Below are 13,179 nucleotides of genomic sequence, written 5' to 3'. Positions count from 1 at the left end.
TCCAACTCCATTTGCAGAAACAGCCCCAAACTTGCAAGGAACCTCGACCATGTTTCATTGTCGCCAGCAGATGCTCCTTTTACCATTTGTCTGCCCTTCAGCAAACTAACTACCTCCTGCTACAGCCAAATATTTCAAATTTTGATTAAATTAGTCCAGAGCATCTGCAACCAGATTTTCTTCCCCCCAGTTTCCATGTTTTCCTGCATAGTTGCTTAGCCTTGTTTCCATGTCAGAGGTATGGCTTTTTGGCTGCAATTCTTCCACGAAGACCACTTCTGGCCAGTAGATGAGTGTACCTGTGTCCCACTCATTTCCATCGGTTCTGTGCTGATGACACTGCTGGACATCTTCAACAGACTGAATCCACAGGTCTTGAGACACCTGTGACCCAGAGAGGGCAAACTGTAATATACATCATTCCACTCTTAGGAGTGAAGATGCCCCTTCATTGGGGAGGGGTTTTTGGGGAAGACTTGGTTGGCTTTGTGGGCCAAGTCTTGCTCCAAAAGAAAGGGCTGAACTTGCGCTTAGAAGTGGAAGCCTGACTACAGCACTGAAGTGCTCTGCATATTTAGTAGATTGTTGCTCCTGCAGAGGGGGGCTTTGGAACGTTCCTGTGACATCTTTGATGAATTTGTGACGTGCCTCAAACAGTTGTCCTCCGTCAAAGGACATAAAATTGTGAAGCATCTTTCACAGGCAGCTTCAGCTAACCAAGCTTTGAGCCATAAAATTCACTGAATGGAAATCAGAGCCAAAACCTTTTCTCAATCAAGGCATGAGGTAAATGCTTAAATAATGTACTGTACTGGAAGACAAGATCGTGTTGATTGTTCATTGCCCTAGTCCGGTTAGCTGAAGTTTGACAGACAGCCATCCCTGTATATAGCAGGTTGCAGAGCTGCACCTGTGAGGGTACCAAGTCTTTAAAAGTGTCTCAAACTTCCTATCAGCAGAATCTTCAATAGAAACATTGGGATATTTGTTTAAGACTGAGAAAGCAGGATCTAATATCAGAGCAGACCATTTTTTTGCAAACTTTTTCTGCACTAGAGTTCCACAATTATTTTTTGAAGGGGTGAAAGTATTTTCTGGATGGGTCCAATTGTCATAAACTGCATTCTATTTGTTCATAAACAGAGAATGTCTTTTTAGATTTAGGTTTCTTTGCACCTAAAGGAGCACAGCAAGACAGAGAATATTCAAATGCGACAATATTGAGACTTTCGCATGCAGCAAAAGTGGTCATATCAATATTGGCGAACTTGAAGCCAAAACATTAGCTGTATATGAATAAGGGAGTGAGAAATCCTCTGTAAACTCATTCAACGCCCCTTCTGGGTACTCTGCTTCTTCTAGAGCAAGCAAATTGAGTTCAGACTCAGGTAGAGTTAGTGGAGCTAGAGAAATGGGCTAGCATTTTTGAGCCCTGGACAGTGATGGCTGTAATAAAGTTATTTTCCCAAGAAATTGTGAAACAGTTACAGAAAAATCTGCCTTAGTCAGGTAGGCTGCCTGTTGCGTGCTTGAGAAAAAGCTAGAAGCAGAGACCATGTTAAAATTAGGTTCTGGTCCAGTTCAAGGAAAGTATTGTCACTAAGCCTGAGTGCTATGCTGGCCCACAGCACAACAAATGTTTGAGTGAGCTTTTTCCCAAGGCACATGTTAGCCCAGTTTCCACCAGTGCCATGGGTGTGGGTATTCCCCAGTGGGTTACTCAGAATTGGGTGCGGAAATGGGGTAAGCATGTCCAAGAAAGAATACTCAGCAAGCTGGGTGGTGTAGTCAAGGCTTTGTGGCAAAAGGGTGGGAGATAGCACCTGAGAACCTTATAAAGACTCTATGCAGAAGTGGCAGTAAATTGTAGTGTGATGTCACACTTGGTCATCCAGCTCTAAGTGGTAAAATATTAGTGCCAAGTCTTTTAACATTTAATATAAAGATAACCTGGTAAACATGTAAAAGGGAGTCTAGATGAATCAATAAAAGCATATAATATATACAGTATGCCATATTTTATATGTACTTGACAAAAATCTGGAAAACATATTTTTAAAATGTACATTTTAGTCAGATATAGGAGATCTATTTTAAAACACTATATATCCATAAACATAAATTGTTAAGTATACAGTTATAACAAATGCTAAAATTGGAACTTTTTTTTTTTTTTTTTTACAGAAATTTGATTCAGTGAATAAAATTATTGAATTTTACAAGAGGTCACCTCTACTGCTTGTTGATGGAAAAAGCAGAAGAAATTGTCAGGGAAGGCATTGTTTTCTAACCCGCCCTCCTCTTCTGATTGATTGACTCTTTGAAGAACATTTAACTTAAAATTTTGCCAAATCTGAACAAAAACATGCCAGGTACTCAAAACCACCTAGAGAGACTCTTATTTGTAAAGTGCAAGTTCAAGATAAAGATAGGGTTTTATAATTTGCTATGTCTGACTTGTTCATCTTTGTGGTTATTTTTGGCATCTACTGTCTTATAGATTTCCATTAAGATAGAGACACTGTATATGAGAACTGAAATCGAATTAGAAAGCTATGGGCAAAAATGTATCTTGGGTTCTTTTATTGATAATTTATGTCTACTATTGGGAATAAAACTAAGTTATCCTGTTCTTGCCCATACAGGGCTCACCTAAAGCAGAACTCCAGGTTCCATTTACTTTGGATCAAGCTGATCCAAAAAGCCATTCACAGGAAGCCTTGTACTTTATTGAATACAAGCCTTCTTCTATTTGGCTGAGGTGGACAGAAGATGTCACTATCAGTTGATTTTGCTCTCAACTGAACTGCCAATCCATCAAATGGAAGGTGTCACAACTGATCACCATAAAAATTGCATATCAAACACAGGCTAAGATGGATACTTCCTTGGCTGTAAAGGATAGGGGGGTGTAAGCAGCAGTCATGTGACCCTTCAGGCCCTAGTTTATTTCTTTTGCTGCTTGCACTTCAAGTGTTCATACCATTGCCTACATGATGTGAACACTTCCAAATTTCTCTCAGGAGAGAAAAGAGAACTGCGTCATCACAGGGGGGTGGTAAAAGGACCATAGACCACAGGGCACTATTGCCGCTCTGAATTAGCAGTCCAACACCAGAAATGGTGGTGGCAAGGGTTCACTAGGTGGGGGGGGGGTTGGGATTCTGTCAGCACAGGTTAGAGAGGCAGGTGGTAAAAAATTTTATCCCATGGTAAGGCCTAAAAGCAAGCATGGGGAATATGTGTGACTATTAATGCCTGTTAACAGCTAAAAAGTTGGATTTTTTTTTGTCAGAAATCTTTATTTAGGAGTATCCCTAGCAAAGACAGTTATAAAACTGCACAAAAAGGTATACAAATTTATGCAAACTGACAAAAACTCGCTACACAATTATCTATTCCAGGTTTAAGTGAAAAAATAGTAATAAAAACTGCTTACACACTGTGGATTATAAAACATTACAGAGATGTAAGACAGAAGTGTTTTGTGAAGAGAAACATCCAGGCACAGTCCAATTAAACTAGAAAAAGAATATATACTGTAGACTTGTATTTCATTTTATAAAAAAGTTTTATTTCATAACCACAAATGTAATTGTTTTGTAAAAATATTTTTGAACAATTTATTATCAGCGAGAACAAATTAATTATATAAATAGCCTAAACAAAACATTGCCTACAAAATAGATGAAATGAGAAACACTAAACTAAAATCCATTTGGATCTAGAGTAGAACTTGCCTCCAGTAGTATCATAGATTTACTAAAACTGCACATTAATAAAACCATTAAACGTCCAATTTGAACAACTTAGATTTAAGTAATGTCAAGAACATTAAAGGAAACTACTATAATGTTGACTGCATTTTAAACTTTAACATACACAGAAACTGGTACTACTACCTATTAGTTCTCCAATAGAGCTCACAGGTGCTTGATCTCCAGTCACATATGTGAAAATACTAATCCACAGATGATCCACACAACCAATGTTGCTTCTAAAAATCTTGATTTTATTCAGAAAACCACAGTGTACAGTATGCAAAATACAAATAGTTGATGTGTTTCAGTCTACACGGCTTTAATCCCTATAATTAAAGCAGGGTAGGCTGCAACGAGTCAGCTAATTATATTCTGCATACTTTACACTCTGGTTTTTCAGAATTCAAGATTTTATAGGCAACACTGGTTGTGCGGATCATCTATTTGCATTAGTAATTTTAAACTTTTTACACAAGAATTGTTGGGTTTCCTTCTTCAAAATTGCAATACTGTTTCCTATTTGCTGGTTAGACTTAAAGTGGAAAAATTAGAAAATGGAAAAAACTACCAAAATTATTACAAAAAAACTTTCAATTAGGCAATGCATGCTTTTCTTACTAAAATTCATTGTAAATCCTTTGCGACAAAATAGGAGGTAAAAAAACAAAATTACTACCCAAGTGTGAATAGGTGCACACTGTGCTATATACCCCATTTTTATCTGTTCTACAAAACCTACAAAAAAATGGAGGTTCTTTTCCAACGACTGGATTTCCATTACTACAACCTGTAGACACAGTGGGTTATTGACTAAAACCAGAGTGCAAAATCTAGTGCAGCACTGCATTGAAACCAATCAGCTTCCAGGTTTTATAGTCATAGCTTAATTGAACAAGCTGAAGTTGGAAGCAGATTGGCTACCGTGCACAGCAGCACCGGATTCTGAGTGCTCCAGGTTTAGTAAATCAACCCCATTACCTTTGCGGTCAAAAGCAACAACCGTCCACTAACATCCCCTCTTTAATACAGAACATTTTCTAATTTAGTTCTAACCTAAGTATACAGTGACAAGATGTAAAAAGAAATCAAAATGTACCAAAGTTCATGAAATAATTTCACTTACAACTGAGGAGGTTAATAAATATACAATGAAAAGGCTCCTCTTTACTGTATTTCTGCCACCAAGTCTACAGGCCTACTGTGCTAGCCCTACGTATGTCAATACCAGAACAGGGGGATAGAATGAATTAAAAAGAATAAAAATATAATCCATCCTACTTTGACCCATCCTTACGTAGACAAAAGTCTTTCACCAGCAGCTGCCTTGACCGTAATCTTTAGCTGTAGAGGTAATAGCACTCTGTAAGCATCCATTTCTCTATCTTACAACTTTGTAAAATGGAAGCCAAAAATGCCATGTGCACAGACCCTTAGAATGGCTCAACCACTAGCTAACAGACACAAAAAGGTTATTTGTTGTAACAGACACAAAGAGGTTATTTACTAAAACTGGAGAATGAAAAATCTGGTGCAACTCTGCATAGAAACAAATCATCTTCCAGGTTTTATTGCCAAAGTTTAATAAAACAAGCTGAAGTTAGAAGCTGATTGGCCATCATGTACAACCACCAGTTTTAGTAAATCTACCCCAAAAGTGCACGGTCAGTGGGACCAAACAACTGCAGGTAAAATAGTGGTCATAAAATGCTTGCTAGACCAATAAGATGTTTTTATTTAAAATTCAAAAATTCACATTTTGAAGAATACATCAATAAAGATAACACCTTGACAAAGTCTTAAAATAAAATTGTCACTAAAAATATTTAATCTTGGCCTCAAAAAGGTATTTAATTTTTCCTCAGATACTTTGGCAAAAATACAGAAATGTAATTTTAATACTACAGGTATCATTTTTCTTACAATACTTGTAAATTTCCAAATACATTGCACTGATAGTGCTACCAATAACCTAACTAGTTAAAGCTATTTTTTTTTATTTGCTTGAAATTCACCTTTTAATGAACACTTTACTCTCTTGGCATAACCTTTTATTCTGTGCTCTGTAAATAGGCACGGCTGTGTCACATATTGCACAGAGCCTGCCTTCTGAACTACAGATGTGCTGAGAGGAGTTTTAGGAGGTGTAGTCAGTAAAGGATTTACTGCAGGCAACAAGGTATCATGGGTTATGTAGTTGACTTCTAAATTAAACAGAGGAGAAGATGCAAAGCATGCAATAGTTTCCAAAAAGTTGTGGAAACAGAGGGCAAGCTGACATGCAGCACTCATCGTGAAAGATTTTTCAAGTAAGCTAATATTGGATTGTCAAAAAAAATTGTTTGACTTGTACAATGTTGATGTTCTAAAATGAAAGTGTATCCTATTACAAAAGGTAAAAATATCCAATAAAGGCTATAAAAGCCTTAAAAGAAAAAACCTACCAAACACTGTTATCTGTACTGTTTCCATTTAATTCAGCCTACTAGTATATATGTAGTATATACTGCATTCAAGGCATGCCTCTAGTAATTGCCAGCGTGCTAGGTCAGCACTTAACTGAATTTTCAAACTCTCAAATGTCTGGGATCATAGCTGTTGTCAATATTTTCCATCAAACACGTTCCTGGAATAGGTTCAGAAGTAGTGGGTGCTGTAGCAACTGCCAGCTGGAGACTGGAGACATCACAGATTAATGCACATATTTGCCAGCACACCACGGATCATCTAGTATCATCTGATTTATTGAAGAATAAATCACATCAAAACAAAGTACAATGTTTCTGAGCTGCACAGGACCACTTCATCAGGGTTGGTGAAGGGGTCCTGCGCAGCTCCAAAAAGTAGCATTTTGTCTTTGTGATCATTCTTCAATACATCTTTTGGATGATACGAGACGATCTGTGGTGTGCTACAAATATATGCATTGATCTTGGACCATAGCTGAACATGCGCAGCACAATGACAATTGCAGATCTAAAAATGCTAAGATGGAGCCCTCTTTGGCAGCAAAAAGATAGAAGGGTTTTGTTCATCTTTAAAATTCAAGTCTCTTGCCCTGCCAGGCAGGACTGTGCTGGGTGTGTAAATCTCAGGATTGGATGGACAAAAAAATCTCTGGCTCCCTTTCATGCATATCATTTTTGTATTTAGAGGTTTGCCTGGAAATCAGATTTAAATACTAGATTTTGACAAAAGATTAGTGTTACATAAATAAAACCCATGTGCAGCCTTGACAATTTCTACAACAGGACTTAAAGTACAACTACATTTTTACTAAATGATGTTAATTTGCACATCTCACAACAGCATCTCAAATATGCCAATATATGAAGTTATCCTAACTGAAGAGAAAGTCCTCTTTCCAAAAAAATACAGTATTCAGCTTCTGGTCTTCAAGTTCATCTAAATGTACTCTGCTCACATGATAAAAATTACTCATTGATCTTTATGTAGCAGGTCTCCTGTTCAAAGCAGCATCCTCACCCCCATATTGTTGGCTGGGAACTTTTTTTGTTTTTTTGTTAACTTAAAGAACAGATACTAAACACCATGATGTGAGAAAAGGATTCATCTTCAGTAATGGTAACCCATTGTAATTTTTTTCATATGTTGACAGCTATAAACGTGTAACGTTCAGTGAAAGTGCAGTTGTACTTTATGCTTTTTGTGAAGTATTACAACACATCACATCCCCATTCACAATAAAAGTTTCTGTTATGATAAATTAGCAGTATAGCTCAGAAGCTTTCTCGTTATCGGCTGCCATTCACAGAACATCATTAGGAACGGAAAATCACAATTCAGCACCTCAATGTTCTAAGTACACTGAAATGGAAGAGTGAAAAGGTAGTTTTAACCTTAATGTACTAATGGAACCGGAAGACAGGGTCAAGCAGCACCTTAAACAGCAAAACAGGATCTTCAATAGCCGCCAACTTCTCATCATAATAACCAAGGAAAATTCTACCAAGGAGTGCTGTTTTAAACAGCAAATTCCAACCATTTCTTATTGGTGCAGAGTATATTCATCCTTTAAATTTGCTGTGACAACACCAGTGCATATAGTCATGTTTATTACCTTGTTTTATATTATAGATTGTATTTTGTTTAAATCGGTGTCATTGGATTATAAAATCACTAAAATCGGTGGAAAAAAATACATCTAAATGCAAAAGGCTTAAAGAAGGAAGCATGACTTTACAAGAAAAAGCGGAAGCTTTGCCCACCAGAATGGTGCTGTGCTTGGGCATAGCGGCAAGGGTCAGAGGCTGCTGTAAGTACCTCTAGATACATTAATGGCAGCTGGCCATATAGAAGGCTCTTCTACTATTTAATTAACATTCTGTGCTCTCTACATTGTAAACCCACCTCTTCAGAGAACACAAGGAAATCTTTGATTTTCAATGAATGCAGTAAGAGGACAAACCTGCACCATAAAGACAGGATTTTGGTGTGATCAATAATTATAATTCTTAGTGTCAAAGTTAAAAATTAAAAAAACCTGGACAGAATAAAGTTCTCTACAAAAATAGATTCCTTGTTTTATTTTCACAAAGGGCTTGAATTCTGGTTACAATGGACACATTTCCACTATTGTAAAAAAACTTTCATTGATCTCGTTTGCCTTTTTTATTGCACTTGCACAAACTCCATCAGCCAAGGCTTTGCTCTCTAAACATTAGGGGCTCATTCACACATGTGCACAGAATGAAGTGCAGGGCTAATTATTTTGAATGGCATCTCAATTCACCTAGTCAGCAGTGTATAATGTACTTAACACACTGCAACAGTGTCTCTGCACTAAAAATAATGGTGTATGTCTGGTAAAATATGTATTGCTGTGTTCTGGCAGCTTATTCAAAAACAATGAAGTACCTTAGCGAACTTCACCTCAAAACACAAAAATGCATGCCTTACAGAAACAATCACAAATATAAAAAGAAATCCAACCAGAAGAACGGAAATGGGAATCTGAATATATATGTGTTCAGCAGAAGGCAAGTGAAATCTTTGCTCTCTGATAGAGCGGCAGGTACTGCTGCTATTCGACATATCAAAAGTGTGGAATGCCCGATACCCCACTGGTTGTGATATCATTACAGCATACTATTCCAAATGCACACGTTCCTGAAAAATGGCTGTATGTGTATATGGGTGTTTGTTACAGCAACCGCCGGATGGAACCAAAGGGTAATCAGAGAGAGAGCATGTCACCAGCACACCATGGGTCTACAGAATAGGTCCAAAACTTTATTTACCAATAACATCATTGTAACAAAAGCAATGTTTCAGAGCCACGTAGGACCCCTTCCATCAGGCATGTGGCCAATGACGAAGGGGTCTTGTGTGGCTCCAAAGACAAGGATAAATGGCTGACCACACTCTGATATAATAGAGAAGGTTTATTAAAGTCTTCAAGGCATAAAAAGTACAAATATCACATCTCCAAATCAGTGGAGTAAACACGTTTCACACAGAATGTGCTTGCTAACTGTGTAGCTCCAAAACGTTGCTTTTGTTACACTGATGTGGTCACTGAACAAAGCTTTAGACCCATACTGGAGATCCGTGGTGTGCTGGTGACATTCTCTTGCGCCAATTACGTTTTGTTCCAGCTGGAGGCTCTTTCGCTCCAACATCATTACAGAACACACAGCAGAGATACATTGGCCAGTGGGAGGAACAATGGCACCCAGCAGGGGACATGCTATCTGACACATGCAGACAGGTCGGATAGCAGTTGTACAAAAGAATGAAGATTTCACCATCTGAAGAGGTGCTTATGCAGCCTCTTTTACATAGATATGGCTGGATTTTGTTCCATATGCCTAGGACAAGGTTAATTTAATGTATATGTGTTACCGCAATACATAGTGTGAACCACGAACAATGGATGCCTACAAAAGAAGAAATAGGTCAGATTGCTATGTGTTAACTCTTAATGTTTTACCTGGAAATATACATGCACCAAATTCCTATATAAAATTAACATACTAACTCAAGACTGTCCCACTTTTAAAGGATTCTTCTATAAGGCACTGGGACCCATGTATAAAAAGTATAGTAGAAGCAAAAATTTCTCTGCTCACAGCAACCAATCTATTTCAAACTTACTTCTGCAGTCCAGGTTTGAAAATAAAACAAAACAAAACAAAAAAAAATAGTTAAAGATCTCAAATCTTTACTGAGAACTTTTATATCAGCTTATTAGCGAATTACTACTATTATAACAGCTTGTACAAAAGAGTATAAAACCAAATGTTTAAGTGACTGACCCCGTCTCAAGGTGACAGACCAGAGTGTCACCTTAAGAAGGGGATCAATATGCCTGAAATACCAGTGGCGTTAAATTTTATTATGAGAGGATATGCTGTTATTACAACTAAGATCTAAGTAAAGATTTCAGATTTCTGACCTTGTGTGCTGGCCATATTTTGTTATTTTAGATTCACACAATATCAATGTTGGCCGTGCTATGTCACCTCAAGGTGTCAAAGTTAAAAAGGTGCAGGATGGATTTTTGTTCAGGTTGAAAGCAAAACAAGGCATCTGATAAACAAGAAATGTCTCCTGTATTACAATGTCATACAGGAGCCTCACTGTAAAATTAACAAGTGTCCATAAGCATGTGCTAAAAAATATAAAGCATACCACCTTTAGAATTCTCAGTATACTGTGCTCTCCTCTCATCCATGTCATTTTTATTCAGATAATTTTCCTACGTGTCTGTTTAGATACGGTTACTTTTAAAACCATGCCTTTAAACATACTGATTGCTTTCATTATAGAAGAGACTTCTATTGATTCCATCTCCGGATGGTTAAGAACAACTACAGGTTGGTTGTTGTGTGGCATCTGCGTCAGCTGGTCAGCCTTAACAGGACAGAGTCTAAGGGTTTTTAACACTGGACCTGCAAACCTTTTGGTAAGGATTTTTCCCTTTGGTTTGGCACTCTGCCTTTTCACTTTAAGCTGGACAAGTTCATTTTCCCCACTCACAGCAGCCTTATGACCAGTTTGCAATACACATGAAAGCGGCTGCATGACTATTCTTTTGTCGCAAGACAAAAAGAGAGTCTGAGGCTTACTAAACAGATCTGTCTTTTTTTTACTGAGGCGGTTTGATTTACGCTCTCCTTTATTGTTGCTTTCATTAGAGGCAGATGTCTGGCTTTCAGTTTTCTTGCCATATGGCAATACTGCCTTGTTAAGGGGCAACTGTATTTCAGAACCTGTGTTTTTCACTTCCATTTTGATTGCTTCAGGCAGTTCACTTTCTAGAACAGTGCTCTGTTCGCAGGTAGTCTCAAATTCCACCTGCGATTTTGCTTCTTCAAATACCTTGGGTCCACCTTGACCTTCCGTACCACTGAAAGAGGGAGTAGTATCCACAATATCCTTTGATGTACTTGTGTTGGTGATAACAACGGGACTCTCCCACTGTATACCTTCAATGACATTTTGGGAGTCAGAACTAAGAGAAAACACAGATGATATGATAGGTCCATCTGAAATCTCCTCACTTTCATCAAAAAAATCACTGGAAACGTCATCACTGATTATTTCATTTTCATTAGGTTGACTGGTTAAGCTAGCAGGATTTTCTTCAGTTAGAGCAACTGTATTTTTTGTGGGCAATAGACGTTCCGTGCCACCAAGAGGTAATGAAGATCCATCTGAAGACCCTATGTGGTTTTCCAATGTAACCATAGATTCTGAAGCATTTTGTTCCGGTACATTTTTTTCCTTTAAGTGAACATTTTTTGTCCCATTTGAATCAGTCTTGTCTAAACACTTTAAAACTAAATAGAAAGTACCATTGACAGGTTTCACTTCTATGACCTGAACAAAACAGTTGTCAGGTACTCTGAACGATGGTGGTGCAGTAACAGTTAATGGCATCCAAGGACAGAGCTGTTGGTCTGTTGGTGAAATGACTTCCACTTCCACTTGATCTGCATGTGTGTTATTATTTCCATTCAAATGGCAGCTGTTATTAAACATGGAATTATCCACCTCACTTGTGAGGTCTATGAAGTTTTTGGTTATAAGGGTTGTGTTATTTGGCAGAATCTCTTGCAGGCTGTTCCTAATTTGTGTTTGTACTATGTTAACTGAAGCATTTTTGGACTCGTTTTCCACAGTGCTCACCGAACACTGAATCTTGCCATCACCATGAATTCTTTTTATGTGTTTCACAATGTAGTCATTTCTAATTGCCCCATAGCCACAGTACTCACAAGTATATGGAAACTTTCCAGTGTGAGACACCAGGTGTCTTTGAAATTCAGTTTTGGTGTATGACTCAAAATTGCAGTGTGAACAGACATATTTCATTTCATTGTGAAGAGCAATGTGGATCTTGTATTTGCTCACATCCTTTGTTGAAAATCTGCACTTTTCACAGTTGTATTTTTCCAACATTTGCATTTGTGACAAACTGTTCATGGTGTTATTTGCTGGGATGTTTAACTGTTTACTATAGAACTGCTTAGGTGTTAAAATGCAGATGTGTATCCTCAAGCATTTCAGGGTGCTGCACTTCATGCATCAATGGAAAAATTTTTTAAACATAAGGCATATTTCCAAAGTGTATATTTTATTCTTCTTACATTTTTTCCAATTTGGTTTAGTAAACCTAAAGAAAAAAAAAAATATATTTAAAATTCAATATCTCATCAGAAATCATTTAAAAAATTGAATTGTTTCTTATAAACTAGATGTCAGAAGTTTGTGGAAACCAGACCATTACACCTGAATGAGCTTGTTGGACATCTCATTCCAAAACCATAGGCATTAAAGTGGTAGTAAAGCCCACCTTATTTATTTGTAAGTACAGGTAGGCCTATTACATCTTTACATATTACAGCACATCTGGAGAAATGTGTTATCACTAAAACACATTTTGTGCACAGGAGCACAGTCATGCAAGAACAGAAAAGGAGGCCTTCTCCAAATTGTTTCCACATGGAAGGACAGGCACAATTGTCTAAAATGTGTATACTGTAGCAACAACAATTGCCCTTAATTGAAAAATACCTAAACTTAGTTATCTGAAGGAATTTCCACTTGCCTTTCTACCTTTTACAATATATATAAGTGTGATGGTCAAAATTCCACAAACATTTGGCTATTTTTTTTTAAAGAAAATAATCTCATAAAATGTAACACAATTTAACAAATGCAACACCAAATTGTTTTGTAGACTCCCCTTCCCTCCAATCACTGATGGATGTGAGAAGCTCTGTGTAAGCTCTGTGTCAATTCAGCTGGAGCTTACACAGCTTTGGGGAATCTCTCCCTACCTCCAATCTGATAGCTCTTGTGCCTAAGTGGCCAGAACGGACCAGCACTATCACGTGTGAAGAATTGGAAGCAATTCACATGATAGACTACACCCGAAAGGATCAGGAATTTA

General features: G+C 37.6%; 1 protein-coding gene across 3 annotated transcripts in view; it reads right to left on the bottom strand.

Annotated features, from left to right (window-relative positions):
• Positions 1-3,547: 3,547 nt before the first annotated feature.
• Positions 3,548-13,179, bottom strand: part of ZNF518B (zinc finger protein 518B) — a 35,171-nt gene continuing 25,539 nt past the window's right edge. For all 3 annotated transcript variants that reach the window (XM_089677409.1, XM_089677410.1, XM_089677411.1), the window contains one exon: positions 3,548-12,399. In XM_089677409.1, coding sequence (XP_089533535.1) covers positions 10,467-12,308 — 1,842 coding nt within the window. In that variant the 5' untranslated portion in view covers positions 12,309-12,399 and the 3' untranslated portion in view covers positions 3,548-10,466. The remainder of the gene's footprint in view (positions 12,400-13,179) is intronic.

This window comes from Staurois parvus, unplaced genomic scaffold (assembly GCF_062004578.1).
Source record: "Staurois parvus isolate SC_StPar_1 unplaced genomic scaffold, SC_StPar_1.0 ptg000186l, whole genome shotgun sequence".
NCBI lineage: Eukaryota > Metazoa > Chordata > Amphibia > Anura > Ranidae > Staurois > Staurois parvus.
The sequence above is the reverse complement of the archived record's forward strand: the minus strand, read 5'-3'. Positions and strand labels throughout refer to the sequence as shown.